Source organism: Scomber japonicus, chromosome 2 (genome assembly GCF_027409825.1).
Source record: "Scomber japonicus isolate fScoJap1 chromosome 2, fScoJap1.pri, whole genome shotgun sequence".
NCBI classification, from domain to species: Eukaryota; Metazoa; Chordata; class Actinopteri; order Scombriformes; family Scombridae; genus Scomber; species Scomber japonicus.
In genome coordinates, this window is record NC_070579.1 from 14969110 (window position 1) to 14986566 (window position 17457).

Sequence of the window (17457 nt, forward strand, 5' to 3'; positions counted from 1 at the left end):
AGTAGGCCAACAGCCTTGGCCCATAGATAATTACAACAGCATGACCCTCAAATTCATGATCAGTGTTTTAGCACAAAGAATGACTCATAATCTCGACTGAGCTTGTGTCAAGGAACAGAGCAAGAAACAAATTTGCAGCGACTCTACAGCCTCGGATTGTGAGTCATTTTTTTTTATTCTTCAGAAGCTAGAAACGTTAACAATTTTCTGAAGAGATACCTCACCAGCTGGGACTTACTGAGCTCGTGCAAAGTGTTTGTTCAGCTTCCCCCTCAGTCTGCAAGGCTGCATACCTAACTAGCAGGAATGTGATTGTACTGCAGCTGAGGAGCCGTCAGACTTGTGGCTACAAGCACACAGTTGATTGCATCACATCCGAGTCAGCTATCTCAGTGAGTTTGAGGGTGTGTGCGTGAAGGCTTTTTTTTCTCTTTTTTTCATTTCTTCCCATTTAGCATGTTAAGTCAGATCAGGAAGTGTGATGCTGTGACAGTAGAGAAGGAAGTGGGCACACAATGGCACCATGTCTGCCTCTTGTCCTGGTAACATGAGAGGCCCCCGGGTAAAGACCCCTCTACTGCTGCTCCTGCTGCTGCTGCTTACCACTTTGACTGGGACAGGTAGGACTTTTTACTCGCTGAGTCAACAGCACTTTGCCGTCTCCTCCCTCATCTCTCCTTTGTGCCTTATTTTGAGTTGTGAGTGTAACTTCGTACTGAAACCGTGGTAATCACACAAGTTCTGTCACTTAATTATAGAGAATTAAATGAGACTTAGGAGGCAAGTACTAATATTTTGTGTTCGGTCTTGTCTTACTTAAATCCACTTCTTGTCTCGACTTTTGCCGTGTTCAGAAATCCCTTCTCCATTTCAAATTCATGTTTTCTACGTTTTTTAAAGCTAGTATGAACCTTTCAAAAAAAAAGTACACCTTAACATACATGAGTATTTTAAAAGGTGAACATTGGCATTCATTTTTTTTGTTAAACAAGGAAATCCTTTTCTCACATGTCTGTGAACATGACAAAGCTCTGCCGGGAACAAATTGCTCAACATGCTGAATATCTCCACCTCCCATGCTCTGTCCAATAGGTGAATTTTTGCAACAGTTTTGATTTTTGTAATAACTGCTTACAGTAAAATCATGCGTCCGGAAGTCTTCAGTTCCTGTGTGTTCTGAACTTGGCAGTCTATTTGCAGAGTTGAAACAGGGCTCCTTCTTGCCCTGCTGCAGATGTGGTTTCAGAGACTGGGCTGATGAAATCCCCCGCAGAAATGACAGTCTTTGTTCACTTGTGTGTTTATCCATCTCAATGATATAACATTACTGTGATGTAAAGAAGTAACGAGAGGTGTTGATTTGCAGTGTTATGCCAAGATGGAACTGAGTATGAAGATCCAAGTGAGCCAAACGCAGATGTTGAGGACACAGGTGAGACATGAGTAATAAGATAAATTCCAGATATGATCATGAACAATGTGGCCAAAAGTAGTGGACAAAATGTTTCAATTAATTTAACTGAGTAAAATTCCTATTGAGATTTAAAATGGTTTTAAAGAGAGAAGCATAACAAACCCCCCATACATAATACAAAACAAAGATCACATATTGTACAAACTGTACAGCACTGTACACAGAAAATGTAGGCTCTAAAAGTGAAGTGAGGACAATTATCTATCTAATTAATCTTACGAATAGTTTACAGGAATACAAATTTCAGTAAACAGAAGAAACCTAAATTAAATCAACATTTGGTGTGATCACATTTTGCCTTTAAAACAGTAGCAGCTCCCCTCAAAACCCCTGCGCGCAGTTTTTTAAGATACTCTGTCGGCAGGTCTAACCCTAACCCTACTCTGTCTGCATCTTGAAGAACTTGCAGCAGTTCTTCTATGGACTCTGTCTCTTCATGTTATCCCAGACTGACTCCATCATGTTGAGAGTAGGGCTCTGGTGTGTGTGTGTGTGTGTGTGTGTATGTGTGTGTGTATGTGTGTGTGTGTGTGCGTGCATGTGCGTGCACGTCTATGGACTCTGTCTCTTCATGTTATCCCAGACTGACTCCATCATGTTGAGAGTAGGGCTCTGGTGTGTGTGTGTGTGTGTGTGTGTGTGTGTGTGTGTGTGTGTGTGTGTGTGTGTGTGTGTGTGTGTGTGTGCATGCATGTGCGTGCGTGTGTGTGTTGCAGGACTCTTTGTTCTTCTTATTGCTGAAGATTGTTCTTTTTGACTCTGACTGTATGTTTGGGGTTTGCTGGGTTGTTGTTGGGGTTATGCTGCCAGATGGTGTAATGGATAAGAACCTAAATATCGGAAGTGCCTAAAACCTTTGCACAGTGCTGTATGATCGCTGTCTGAATTCATTTCTCACACTTACGAATGTACACTTAAAACCACCTTATGGATATTTTTAGAGCTTTTACTGAACATGAAGTGTCATTCACTCAGCAATCTTCAAACCAGCAATCACATTCAATTGGAAAATGTGTGATTTTCAATTAGAGACTCATGTCCTTCTCTCAATTAGACATGTTTTAAATCATTAGGTCTTTTTCCTACCTGAACTTTTTGGGTTTTGTTTTGTGGCCTTGTGGATGGTTTCATAAGTCTAGTGCTGTGCTCCTTAACTTTTTATAGAGACTGTAAACACTGTAAGTCCTGTCCTTTGAGGACTGTTCAACCTACTTAAAAATACAGAGGTCAGTTTACTATAATCAGTACCAGTTTAGCCAGGGACCAGCACAGGTCCATGGACCAGGGATTGAGAATCACCAGTCCAGGAAATAACCTGTGAAGGAGCTATAATCATTGAGTAGTGGTGGTGGGGTGAGATTATTTTAATTATTGAATCCTTTATTTAACAGGTAGTCTTACTGAGACTTGTGTACTGGAATAAACACAATCTAAACATAGACAGGCACACAGATAATTCAGATTAGACATTATTTTCACATTAAGAAAAGTAATTATAAGTATTATAAAGCATTATAAAATCTATAAGAGAAATTAAAGAGTGTAACCTCAGTTTTTTAAGTTTGTGTTTATTTATTTGAACCCACTTCTTCCAAGTTTGGTGTGAACAAGATGTACAGCTAATGATTTTTGAGAGTTAACAACAAGTTTATACATTATGGGAACACTTCCAATGAGAGTGAAAGCTGTCGCAGTCACATATTGCTGCAATGCCTGCCACCACTTGATGTATTTTTTATTTATTTTGATTTAGCCTTTATTTAACCAGGTTACAGTAGTCCCATTGAGATCACAGATCTCTTTTACAAGGGAAATCTCGCCAAGATAGCAGCAATACAGTTACAGCCTGGGCTCCAGAGTTTTCACCAGATCTTTAAAATCAGTCAAGGGTACTAGGTTTTGAAGATTAAGTTCAATTTGAAGATTGTTCCAACCAACAGGTGCTGAAAACCTAAATGCTTTCTTTCCTATTTCTGTTCTTACTTTTGGAACAATCAGTATGCTGTGTGCTGTAATACTCGGATGACTACATACTTCTGGCCAAGTATTGCACAAGTCATTGTACTTGTTCCTCACTGAATACTTTTGCAACATTATAACCTGCTACTTTATGGGTTTCCAGAACTTCCACCTGAATCTGAAGCCCCTCCGACATCAACCCCCTCTCCCACAGACAGCAATGACGGCCCAGGTACAGTTTTGCCACATGGTGCTTCTTCAGGAAGAGACTTTTTAAAGATCTCAGTTGTTGAGCATTTAATTTCCTAATACTATTTAATGTCACGTCTTAACTTCATACAGTGAAAAGAAGAATCAGAAGTAGTACAATAGAGAATAATCACTAAAACCTCTCTGTAAAGTCAAATCCTGTTGTTTTTTTTGTGTGTGTTTCCAGGTGAAGATTACGCAGAAGGCTCTGGAGTGGATCTCAGCTTTACCGACCCAGGTATATCAGATGTAATACTGCCTAACACAACAGGACTTGATTTGTTTCTGGATTACGGTAAATTTAACAATTATCACTATAAAACTTGTAATGACCATTAGGGATAATGAAAGCTAATGGCAACAAAACCCTGAACTGTAATCGGTTGAACTCAAACAGAAGCCTTTTTGTATTAAATGCAGCAGGACACATTTATCATAAAAATAACTAAATCATAAAACTGTCGTCATTTCAGGGAACAGTACAGTGGATCCCAGCGTCACCGCTACGTTACCTGTGGATGAAGGTTTGAGTCCCATCATCATCATGGTCCCTGTGGTGCTGGTAGTGGTTATCATCGGCATCATAGTTTGCTGTATTTTCCTCAAGCGTAGCTGGAAACAAAAAGCGGAGAGTCAAGGTACGTCCAACACAGCAGGAAATAAAAGATAATGTCAGTCACAAAAAAAAGAAAAGAAAAGAAAAAACCTATTATCCTATTCACCCTTGGTGGTTAATGCTGATGGTTTTGTTTTTATTTACAAGGGTTTACAAATGTGGTGTGAATGTAATTTTGTTTTTGGGTCCTTAAGGCATTGAACAATATTAGATTTGAAAACATAATACTAGATATAACATCATCTATCCACAGTGAGATCTGGGGATTATTTTATCAAATGTCAAATGACTGTTAATCAGACAGATACCTAATAACTACCTGCACAGCTAGATACCAATATGGTGGGAAATATATATATTTTTGACTTCGGGAAGCTCTTTGGAAAGTCTGACTTAATTTTTGTATCATATTCAATTAATATTTAAAAAATGATTAGCTGATTTAGTAACTATATAACTCCAAGGTGAAAGATGTATGCTATTAATTTGTAGTATTTGTCATTTTATCATAATAAAGATGATTAAAGCATGTTTTCTTTTTATAGATCTAAGAAAAGAGGATCCATATTTGGATGGGCCCGACACAGAGAAGGTGCCAATGTACGTATTGTAAATAAATGATTTTACAATTTATAACTTAACCTTTGGCAAACATAAAAAGTTGAAATGCATTTCACTCAGTGCTTAGTAAGATTTTACCTTCAATGTGTTGTTTAGTTTCCTTTTTCAAAAAACAAGTCCACGTAGGAAGGAAGTTTGAGTAACATATGCTTCAGAGTTAAATATACCACAAGTCATATCTTGTGGTGTTCTTTCCTCTATCTTGACATCTGCTGCACGACGACCATCAGTAAGTCTCGATCCTTTGAGATGATCAAACCACTTTTGTTCTCTTTATCTGCATTTGCTGAACATGGAGTTGCACAGTTATGCAAAGAGTTAAGTGTATTTTCAATAACGGTTTGACAGCTGTTGGCCTTTAAAGTCTTAACTGTAAGCAATTGAGGAACTGTGAAAACAGCCTTTTATAGCCCAAAACAATACTAATTCACACAATAAGATTTGTCCATAATTTGTTTACCATTTACTCTCTAGACTAGGGTCAAAAAGGAGCTGGAGCCAATCTCAGCTGACAATGGGCGAGAGGTGGGGTACACCATGGACAGGTTAAATCACAATAGTGTAGACACAGACAACCATTCACGCCCCCTCCCCTACCTACAGCGATTTATGATCACCACTTAACCTAACCTGCATATTTTTGGTCTGTGGGAGGAAACCAAAATATCCGGAAAGAACCAACGCAGCCACGGTGGGGGAACTCCACATGAAAACAGAAGCTAATTCAAAGATGGGAATTAAAAGATGAGACACAATTTTTTAAAAAAAGAGCTAGACTGAGAGCTAGTCAAAAAATGAATAAGCACAGTAAACAGGAATTGATTCATGAAAATTAGTCTAAGCTGCCCCTCATGATAAGAAGTAGTAAAACACAGTAATTTATCCATTAAATAAAAGGCCATTTGTGAAGCAGATGAAATGTGCTTGTCAATTTTGGTTGAACACAAATGAGACAAAATGGCCAGCGATGGTTGCCAGAAGAACATAATGTCTGATGTTTGGGGGGTTTTGGGGTTTTTTTAAATCTGGTTTTTGAGTGTCATTTGTTTTCTTCAAACATTTTATGTCCTTTTAGGCCCATGTTTGAAGAGGACGTGCCCTCTGTAATGGAGTTAGAGATGGAAGAGTTGGACCAATGGATGAAAAAAGACGGTAGGGTTCTGTAGAATAAAAGGCAAACAACATATGAGAGATTAGGAGTTTTCTACCTCAAAAAATCTGTCAAGTAGTATTTTGTATGTAAAACATTAAAAGACTGAGTGTGTAGGATTTAGTGACATCTAGTGGTGAAGTTGCAGATTGCAGCCAAATGAATACCCCTCCCCTCTCCCTCTATTTTAAAGCATGTAGGAGAATCTTCTGTGGCCATGAAACTCACAAAAACCACAGAAGGTCCTAGAGTCAGTTTTTGGTTTGTCCATTCTGTGCTGGTGTAGAAACATGACAATATAACATGGTGGGCTCCATGGAAACAAGCCCTCAGGAGGAGCACCAGGCTGTCTGTAAATGAGCAGATAATTTTTTTTAGCATCACAACCCCTGTAAAATGACTAGTTTTACTCTCAGTTTGATCTATTTGGTCTGCATGATTCAATTATTATATATATTATACCAGACATTAGTGTTGTTGCTCAAAAGTCTCCACTAAGCACAGCAGCTCCATTGGCACATTGGGCCTAAAGAGCAGGTGCACTGTTTTCATCTGGGCAACCTTCATAGATATGAACGTGGTCCCTCCTCCAATACTGTATCCAATTCTGTTTATACATCCATGCATGAAAGAACACCCTCTCCCTCTCTGTAGATATAATGAATCATTGTAAGGTAACAAAAACAGGTGAGTGGAGGGTTAGGGTTCAAAACATACTTATGAATATTATATTCGAGTAGATGCTACTAAATTCTTCATATTGCACCTTTAACATGAGTTGGTGCAGTTTATCCAGCAGAGGTCAGAGTTGCTTCATGAGAGGTGCACGTACAGCATAGTGCCTAATGTCACTGTTTGTCTGCAGTTAATCAGAAAATTCTGTATAATTATTATAATTAATTATATTAATTACCCAGGAGAAATTAGTTTGTAACTTTCATGACATGAATGATCACATTTATGAGGATTTTGTGAATGCATGCGTCTCACAGGTTGGTTTGTTTGTTCTAGGTGAAGCTGCAGAGGACTCCAAACAGGTTTAGGCCTCAGTCTATTTATGGTGAGCATATTTTATACTTGTTATATTTATGTCGACTCAATGAAAACCGTATTCAATTTCTCATCATTTATTCCTTATGATCAGTGATTTACCTCATAAAACATTAAATCAGTTTACATTACTTTTAAACGAGGTAATATTTTGCCCTGAGCTTGGTGATTTGCCTAATTAATGAATCTAAAGGAATGTTTTTAGATATTAAAACACATATCAATACATTACAATGAAGAGGCAGTAGAGGAGGCTGTGAAATGAAGCATGGATAGGACCAGCAACATACTCCAGCAGGTGTAAAGATAACCCACTTCTAATGAACTATCTGAACATAATTACACGCATAAAAAAAGTAAATATCTGTGTGCCTGGTGGAGTACACAATATACCATCAGTGTTACCACCAACCTGTTACATACAGCTCGTTACACAACACAGATCAACAGTCAACTTGGGTAATAAGAAGCCTTTCCAAACATTTCCTTTTTTCTGCCAGCCTCTGTTTGTTGTGATGCACCAGCTGGTTTTAGTATAGCTGTGACTGATGAACTGTGACCCTTTTGTCATTACACATGGTACTGTTTGAAAGCACAAACACTCCTAACATCTGTTAGTGATTACAACAGGCATGCATGGAAGTGTGGCGCAACTTAACTCAGGATAGTCTCCTTACTGGAAGGGCTGGGAAAGCGAGGTCAAGGTCCGCTCCACTAACTGTTGACCAACGTCATTTACTCGCTGCTCTTTTTCTCAGGATTTTATTTCCAAAGCTGTGCAAGGGTTAGAGGGTACTTTCCTTCAACCCAGAGGCTCTCTGTACAAATTAGGTTACACAAGAGATCTCTGAACAGAAGTAAATGTGATGTTACTGCAGTTGCACAATGTGATGCCATCTTCCGTGTTTCATTGTCTATCTGCAGCAGCTGCAACCTGTTTGTCAGGCGATATACGGTGAAGCTGCTCTGAAATCAAGTTTTCAAACCTACTTTGCATTGAAAGTCAAAGCATGAAACCACTCTCACAAAAGACGTTGGTAAAATATTTAGAAAATATGTTCAAATTAATAGAAATAAAATAAACAGACACTATTTGGGATAAAATGAAGTCAAAAGCTGACTGTTAATACACCGTTGACAAAATATTGTCTCATGAAGCTGTAGTGGTGACGTGGTAGCAAACAGTTTTCTGTTTACAGAGTAAATTAGCATTTATTTGGCATCGCGTTTCTGGACACTAGACCAGTGTTAGCCCAATATTCACTCTCTTTTGAGCTCCGTTTACATTTGCACCAACTCCTGAGGGAAATGTTTGTCTCTCCACTAGCTAAATTCCCATTATGTTTATTACTAAGTTTCTTTCTGTGGTGTTTGGTGCTGAGAAAGTAGTATACAGGACAATGCATCAGAGCTAAACAATAAAGTTGCTGGTTGGAAAACCAAAACAATGAACTAAAGGTGCTATATAGCTCTATAGAGCTGAGCGGAATTGCAGAGTCAGGTGATCATTTTCAGTGGATTCATCATTACGAGCAAACCCTGCACAATCTTTTATTATTCATAACAAGTATAGATTAATAATAGAGCAGCTTCAAGCATTTTCCCCAGCCAATAACACAAAATATAGCCCAATATCCACAGGAAAACATGAACATGAATATTTGCCTCCCAGAGAGTACAGTGGAAACCACACAAAGCAGCATTACTGATTTAACTGAATATTGTAATGAAATAAAAATTATCAACACTTATAACCAATCAACATAACAAATAATCAAGTTCAGTTTTCAAATTCTGCTAAAATAACATGTTGAACCACAGTCAAATATTGGTCATAAGTGAGTTAACTTCTTGGATTTGTGGTGTGGAGAGTTGAATTCACACTTGGCTTACGATGATTGCAAGTGAAAGTTTGCAGGTTGAGGTGTGGTTAGTTTTGCTGTTGGAGCTTGTTGTGAGTTTATTACGACGTGGTGATTCTTCCTTGACACTTGTGTGTGAACACCCTTATGTGCGTGTGGAGGCTGATGACGACAGGAGTCAGGCTATTCAGGGAGCATACAATACACAGCGTGAATGGTGTTGATTGGACATGTCTTCACTGTAGTCAAGATCAAATAAAACTGTTTGAATTATAGTGAATTAACAGGTTCAAAATGACATGTTTTCTTTGGTTTTATGGACTAAAACAATCAAAAAAGTAATTTTACAGATTGAATCACAATATAAATGTAGTCAAGGTATTAGTAAGATACTATAATATGAAGTGTGAAGCTATTTCCTGAACATCTGACTGTTAAGTCTGCCAGCCCTTGTGACTAATGTCACCAGAGTTCAGATATTACGGAGGAATCACATCTCTCACCTTGACATTGTCACCCCTTTCTCTCATGATTCCTTTACTGCAGGTTAACAAAGGGCGCTCTCCCAGAATACAAGGACAGGCAGTCAACAATGCATCGCTGCCAACGCTGAAGTTCAGACCTTTCTACAATAATCTCACAACATTAAAACAATGTCATTGACCACGCAGTCCGAAAACACCTTCACAACTCTTAAAGGATGATTACAGATATCTTACAAATAGTCTTCTAAAGGCTACACCTCCTTGCTATCTTCAGTGAACTTAAAAATGTTAAATAGTTGTTCTGCTGTTTTGTTACGATGAGCATGTGCTCTGCTTTATGACAATGATCAGTGTTGTTCCTTTCATTTTTCATGCTTTGCCTGTTTTTATTGTGTACTGAAATGCCAATGTGCAGTATTTTCTGTCTCCATGAACCACCCAGACTGAAAGGTATTTAGTTTAAACCTAAAAAAACGCCCAACAAAAACCCACACACACTCCTGTAGCTACCAAACACTCCCTTGTTCTGCAGATTCATGCAGTTGTAGTGTGTGGTCAACACAAAGCGCATTAGGTCAATACCCTTCTCCACCCTTCACAGATATGACTGTTCATAGTTTCTGCTGATGGCTTCTCTTCAGCTCAAAGCTTCTTTGTTGTATCACACTATGTGACTCTCTCCAGCTGCAGGTTTTAATACGGAAATATCCTGTTGAGGATTGTAGGCATGCATGACAGAGAAGACCGCTCCTTTTCATTCCTGTGCAGAGCTGGTTAAGACTTATGGAGAAAATGTTTTTATTCCAATGCTGTTTGAAATCCCAGAGCGTGAAATCAGCAGCATTATGTTCCTGAGTCTTTTGATAAATTATTGCCTTGTTGCTGAAACAGCTTTCTAAAAGCTGCTACTGATAAGATTTTCATCTCACTGTAGATAATAACCCACTGACTGAATAGTTAATTTCTACAGATATAGTTTAGATGTTTTATTCCTGATTATAGCTTAAAAATGTTAAATCTAAGCAGTCGTGACACTGATACAAATGAGAGGACTACTTTCTGAATTTTCAGTCAGTATTTTGCAGTATGTTGCACTGTAAATATGAGAATACAGTATACCAATAGATGTTATTTTCAAGAAATGCCTTTTGTAAATATTTCATATAAGGCTGTAGTGCTGTTGTTTAGCCCATGTTTTTAATAAAAGTTCAATAAATAAAATATATTATGGGGTTGATTTTGGGTTTTGAATGAAATGTCTTGACAATTATTTGATGGATTGCCTTCATATTCAGATTAAGCATTCAAGTTTCTCAGAGGATGAATCCTGATGATTTTTCTTAAGTTTTCACTTATTGAAAGGAATATCCCAACATCTACTCAATGGATTGGCATAACATTTTATACAGATATTCATGGTTTCCAGCATGGTGGAAAGTACATTTACTCAAGTACTGTACTTTAGTACAAGTTTGCTGTACTTGTATTTCACTTGAGCGTTTCCATCAGATGAAGATTGGAAACAATGAATAATATAACAAGCTTTTAAAATGAAACACATTGTTAAAGATGAAATCAGTGGTTTCCGAACGTTTTGGCTTTTGATGTCTTACAAAAAGCAATGTGTAGTCGGGGTCACATTTCAGATGTCTATGAGTTGTTAACAGCTCCACCAAATAGTGATTTCTCCCTCTAAACGTCTCACATGGATTCATTTCAATAAATGTTCAAATGATCCAATATTTCACAGAAGATCAAAGATTAGAGAGGGAAAAAACAGCTGAAAACAGATTTGTGTATCAGAACTTTGTTTTTCTTCTTTCCGCTCCCATTAATCATCTCATGACCCCTCAGATTTATCTGTTGACCCTTTGGAGGGGCCTGACGCTATGTTGGGAACACTGGACTAGCTCACTGTATGTAGTGTAAACTAGCTCCACCTCCAACAGCTACAACAGTAACATACTGCTCTAACACTGATGCTTCAGTATTAGAAATGGGTGAAACAAGAACATTTACTTCAATACTGATGTACTTTTGTACGTTTTTTATACTGGACTTTAACTTGTAATGGAGTATTTTTACATTACTGTATTGGTACTCACCACTGGAACCATTAATCTTAATGACTTTGGTGACTCCCAGACTTTTTCTGAAGCGCTACCACGAAGCTGACATTTTCAGTTCAGTTACGGAATGGAAAAATACGAAATTTGATTCACACATTCATATCACCTTCCGGATGAGTTTCTATAAATTTGGTGACGGTCTGACTTTTCATGCTGAATTACTGTCATATAAAAATTTCATTTCTTACAATCCTTTGGTTTATGATGACAAAAAACCTCAGCTTCAGCTGTAGTTTGTTTTAATGCTTATTATCACATTTTAGCACGATAAGCTAAACTAAGATGGTCAGTATATGTGCTATACAGCAGCATGTTAACATTGTCATTGTAAGCACATTAGCATGCTGATGTTTGCAACTTAGAGCATCAGTTTGCCTCCATATAACCTCACACAGCTGCTAGCATGGCTGCAGACTTTTTGTTTTGTTGACGAAGTAAAAAATAGTCAAAAAATTTTATTAGATTCTTTGCATATTACATTTATGCAAATATCATTTTTATACTACAGTAAAATGATTGTTGTGTGATGTTTCCGACTCATATCAGTTGGCATGACATCTATATTTACATCAGTTTAAAACTTTTAGTCCTCTAAATGCAGCGCTGCAAGTTTTTTGTGTGGTTCATATGTCCAACGTGTTTCTGCTGTGTGCACTCTTCAGCTCTTATGTCTGCTGCTGTAAATCCACTGATCAGTCTGGCCTGTTTTTCTCTTTGAGCTCTGTATGTCTGATGTACATGAATGAAAAGCTAATGAAATTCACGCCAGACGGAGATCTGTGGGAGCAAGGACAGATGATCGATGCAAAATAATAAATACAAATAAAGAAATCAGACACTGCTGAATGAACACTGACATTTTTATAATCGATTTTTATAACTTGCATGATTCTCTGTTTATGCAGATAAATCATCCCTCTTGGCCGAAAATTCAGTGTTTGATAGCATGTTAAGTTTTGAGACTCATACACCAAAAGCTTGTCCAGTCATTTTTTATCATCTTACATACTTTTTACAGACCCAGACGCAATCTTACATGACTTCATCTTCTAAACCCTTGATTCTTGCAACAACCACTTCACTTATCCGAAACATGACTACAGACTTCAACAAACTCTGTAATGAAGCCTCTTTACATTGGCTCCAGTTAAGGTTCAGGACTGTTTTTATAATTGAATCATCTTATTTATTTATGTTGAGGTATTCCAGTGATTTTACATGTCAAAGTGAGTTTACTCGTCGTGAGAAGAACTACTCAGCCCGTGAAGACAGTTGTGTAATGTCTCCTGTGACTCTGCAGGAGCTTTTTCAAGTCTGACATCAGACATCAGACATCACGCAGGTTTATTGGCTCGGGCTTGGTGACAGAAACCCTGTTATTACAAACAGAGAGTGTGGAGTTTGAAATATGTGGGTGCTTTACCAGTCACGGAGGCTCAAGCAAAAGATGTTATTGACTTGTATTATAGAATAAAATATTTTTGGAGCTTTTTGGGGACCTAAACTCTACTCACTACACTGCTCTTTCAAGGCTTGTATGGCCTTGTTTTCAGCAATATTTTTGACCTTTTTGGTCCATATGAACCTCTACAGAGTCCTGGCCTAAATCTAGAGGAGTCAGAGCATTTACAGTCAGGGCTCTGAGGCTCTGTGACAGTTTCCTTCAAGAAATAAAGCTGGTTGAAATCAACATCAACATTGAATCTCTTCTTAAAACATATGTTCATCTGAGAGTTTATCCAGTTTATATTTGAGTGTATTTAATTGATATAACCTTTTTTAAAACATGATGTTACTTGAGTTATCTTCTTTTATGTTGTGTAACTGTTTGTCTTTTTATTCTGGTGCAGTTTAATATCTTTGTTGTCTCATAAATTGTGTTTCAATCTCTTAATTCATTGGTTGGTTTTAAATCTATTAGTTTCTTAATCAACTAGTCAATCAACAGAAGTTAATGAGTAACCAAACATGTAAAATGTTCCCTTGTTCCAGAGTCTGAGATGTGAGGATTTGCTGCTTTTCTTTGTCTTCTATTAAAACATTTATTTGTAGATTAAAAAACTGATCATGAAAAACTGAAAACAAAAACTGATGAAATTTGTTGCTAAGCAGTTAAATGAAAATATAGTTATTATTACAGATAATAATATATAATAATGATAAGTTTTATCTTAATGTAAAGGTAAAAGTAAAGATTTACTCAACTTGGCTCAAGTAAAACTTTCTGAGATGCCCTAACCCAAGACAGGTTTTTCTTACTGCTTGCAGAGGCAGTGCCACTTGCAAACATAGTTAGTCTCATTGGATTCTGGTTAAACTGGTTAACATGTAAATAAAACACCAATTACTCTCACCAAATATGACTATAGTGAACAATGTTTAATAGGTAAACCTCACTCTATAATCTGAGACACCTTCAGCTGACTACAGCTTAACCGAGTCTCACAGCTGGAATGATATCTGTATGGCATGTGGGAGGACTGGTGTAATTTTGATTAAAGGCAACTTTCACAGTGTATATAAATGTGATGTAATCCCCTGGATGACACATTCATAACATCATATATCCAGTGACCCGTCTCTCTGAAAGCTTTGTGGGCTGAACCACCGTCTACCCAGCAGGCACTGTTGCTGCCTGTCACACTCCATCAGCTCCATTTCACAGCCACACAAGCAGCCGTGTGCCTTCAAGTGCTGCGATATTACAGAGCATCTTCCGTCTGTCGCAATCATCACATTCAGTCATTCTTGGGCAATCTTTGAGTGGAAAACACACAGCGTACACCGGGGAATCTGGGAGTGTGTGTTCGTGTCATTATGTTTCGTCTTTTGTAGTGTCATGACAAACTATTTCATCCATGAACCTTTCCTCTGCTTCCCACCAAATATTGCCTCTTGCACCATTTGGACACATTTCATAAAACTGAAAAAGAAAAGTCAACTGGAAAGGCTTGAAGTACAACACTGGGGTCATGTCTTTGGTATTTGGGGGAATTTCAAGATCTGAAGTGTAGTTTGTATTTTATCATCTAATAATTTACGTTTGGTAGGATTTTGGCTGATAACACTTTTTTTTTTTGGATGTGGTGCTTATGATTTGGACTATTTTAAACCAAGAAAACTCAGAAATACCTATTTACTAGAATTGGATTTCTGTGGGAAGAACTGTTTCTGGACCATCATGTAGAGAAACTCTGGGGCATTCAATTGTTTCTCAATCAATAAAAAGTCAAACAAACAAACAAAGATTAGTTTAATTTATTGAGCATGCAAAAAAACCTAAAAGATAATCATCTATTTTCTGGTATTTTTACAAAAATGTAGAGCAAGGGTATTTGGACATAAGACCTCAGTAAAATCAACACTTACAACACTCAACAAACTTAAAAATCACATTTTTCTCATTTGGCAGACACTTTTATACAATGCAACTTAAAAGTGAGGTCAGGCAATGAAGCGTTAGAGAACGGTGAATCAGAAAGAGTCTCAAGTGCAATGAGAAAAGAGCTAGAAAATTTTTATTTTTCAATTTTTTTTGGAAATGGTTAAACTAGGAAATAACTGGAAATAGACAAGTGCAGATAACGCTAATAGAAAACTTTAAACAGGAGGTGAGGAGTACGATAAAAGCACACAGCTACAGCAGCTTTCCCATATGAGTATATTTAGTAACCAAGTGTGGATATTTACAGTCATTTGCTTTGTTTCCATTGTGTGCTTTTCAGTGTTTCTTGACCAGATGCCAGTCTCAATTCCACACTTCTCAGGATCCCATGTTTGATGCTTGGTGATATCTCAGGGTTTCAGACTGTCCCTGGAGGATTCAGATACAGGGCATGAAAATGACCATGAGCCAAAGCTAACCATGGCTGGCACTGCAGGACTGACTTGAGCAGCAGCAGCAGCAGCAGCAGCACACTAATCCACGGTAGCTTGTTTTTGTGCCTATGAATAAATGAGGCTCAATATGCTGAAAAGAATTAGGTCTAGGTTTTCATCCAGCGTGATTTCTGACACACCGTGAAAATTAGGATTGGAGTCTCCCCCCTACCCTAGCTGTTTTTTCTTTTTTTCCCACCCAAACTTTATTGGTCAAAATATATTTCCATTTTACAATTGTCATAACAAAAGGATTAAGCAATAAATGTGTAAGGTCCAATCAGAGCTTAAGCTTACATGTGCAGAAATAATAAGAATGGAAAAGAGAAGATCGGCGAGAAAAAAACATGTTGACAGATTGTGTTTTGAAAAATGTACTGCCAATATTTAATGTTGTTGATAATCTTTTTGTTTTTTATGTATAATGTATAAAGGAAGATAGTATATGGGCTTTCTATGAGCTCACCACAAAAGATTCAACCTACACCAATGTCTTTCTTGAATTTCTGCAAATAAAGATTTTTATTATATATATTTTCCCCTTTTGTTTAAAAAAAGAGAAAGATTTCTTTGTCTTTGGAGTGTTGTCAACTGATTGTTTGATCTCCCTGCTAACTTTTTGTGCTTCTTGTTGTGATTTATCATTTTTAGATAGTGTCTTATTATTTTGAGATAGTTTCTTATTATTACGAGATAGTATCTCAATATTTTGAGATGGTTTCTTATTATTATGAGGTAGTATCTCAATATTTTGAGATAGTTTCCCATTATTTTTAGATAGTTTCTCATTATTACGAGATAGTATCTCATTACATTGACTTACAGAATCTTTTTTAAAAATGTTTTTATGTGCTTCAATATTATTAGTCTGTTTTCTCCCTAAAAAATTGAGGGGGGTCTGTGTCTTTTTGAACTCTCCTGAAATAAAGTTTTGAACAAAGAAAAAAAAGAAAAAGAAAAAAAGAGGTGCCATCATCAGGTTGCGACAGCCTTTCTCTCCAGTCGGTGGAGACGAACAAACCTGGCGGTTGTTGAGGAGGCTGTGGACGGATAAATCTCTCAGCTCTCTCACGCTATTGCCTCTCAGTGGATGTGTTTCACTCCCCTCTCTTATAATGCTCACATGTCCCCCCCGATAAATGTAACGGAGTCAAACGGGGGTCGACCAGCAGTCTCCTCGGTGTGACAGAGCAGCTAGCCCGCTAACAGCTCCAGGTTTGTAGAGGCTAAGTTAGCTGCTAGCTGCTGGTGGCTCAAACACTGACTGACTGCTGGTGACCAACACACGGAGAGAGGGACCCTTTACCTGCACGGAGAGGCCTGCTGCTGCCTTCAACCGTCTTCACATTTTCTGAGGTAAACACAGTGTTAAAATTATAATAACTAGCTCGGGATTATTTGCATTAAAGCACCACAGTAGTGTGTGAAGTGGGCCCTAGCATTGGCTAAGCTAAACACTTAGCTCGTCGGCTAGCCGTGTTAGCATCAGCTAACGCACTTTTCTCTGTTGATGTGGAGCTTGTTAGCGACCTGTACAAGAAGTTAAAAGGTGGTAGATTTAGCTCTCTGTGGGGCTTTTGTTGTGAAGTAGCCAGGGTGAGTTTGTTGGCTGTGTTCCTCACTCGGGTTCGCTCACTTCTGTCTTTTTTCTTTTTAAAACACACAAACTCAAGTCAAAAGCTGCAGAAAAAGTGCAGAGAGTTGAGTCCGCATGCAACATGTTAGTTATACGAAGTGTGGGAAATGTTAAGGGATAATTTAGTAGCTGAAGTGTTTGCTATTTCTTCTGCTGTTTTGGGGGGTTTAGTGCTAGCCGACTCCCTGCAAAGTTGTCTCCGGTTGTGCAGCTCTGGCGCCGGGTGGCTAAAGTGTTTATATGTTGGTAAAGGATTGGAGGACACTAGTTCTTCTGTAAAAAAAATAAGACTGTAACATCGGGTTATCTGTCTCCTATCTGCACACAGTAGCCAGTTTGTTAGGTGT

General features: G+C 37.9%; 1 protein-coding gene across 1 annotated transcript; it reads left to right on the forward strand.

Annotated features, from left to right (window-relative positions):
• Positions 1–478: 478 nt before the first annotated feature.
• tmem154 (transmembrane protein 154) lies at positions 479–10689 on the forward strand. The gene is made up of 9 exons (XM_053326233.1): positions 479–620; positions 1367–1432; positions 3597–3665; positions 3870–3920; positions 4156–4320; positions 4844–4898; positions 5995–6071; positions 7081–7129; positions 9528–10689. The coding sequence occupies exons 1-8, from the start codon at positions 524–526 to the stop codon at positions 7110–7112; spliced, it is 612 nt and encodes a 203-aa protein (XP_053182208.1). The 5' UTR covers positions 479–523; the 3' UTR covers positions 7113–7129; positions 9528–10689.
• Positions 10690–17457: the final 6768 nt, after the last annotated feature.

Bases quoted from the DNA above. Each gene is read 5' to 3' on its own strand.
- tmem154 (XM_053326233.1), top strand. From the start codon at position 524: ATGTCTGCCTCTTGTCCTGGTAACATGAGAGGCCCCCGGGTAAAGACC. The intron at 3,921-4,155 runs GTATATCAGATG...TCGTCATTTCAG, and splicing joins TCTCAGCTTTACCGACCCAG to GGAACAGTACAGTGGATCCC. The intron at 4,899-5,994 runs GTACGTATTGTA...ATGTCCTTTTAG, and splicing joins GACACAGAGAAGGTGCCAAT to GCCCATGTTTGAAGAGGACG.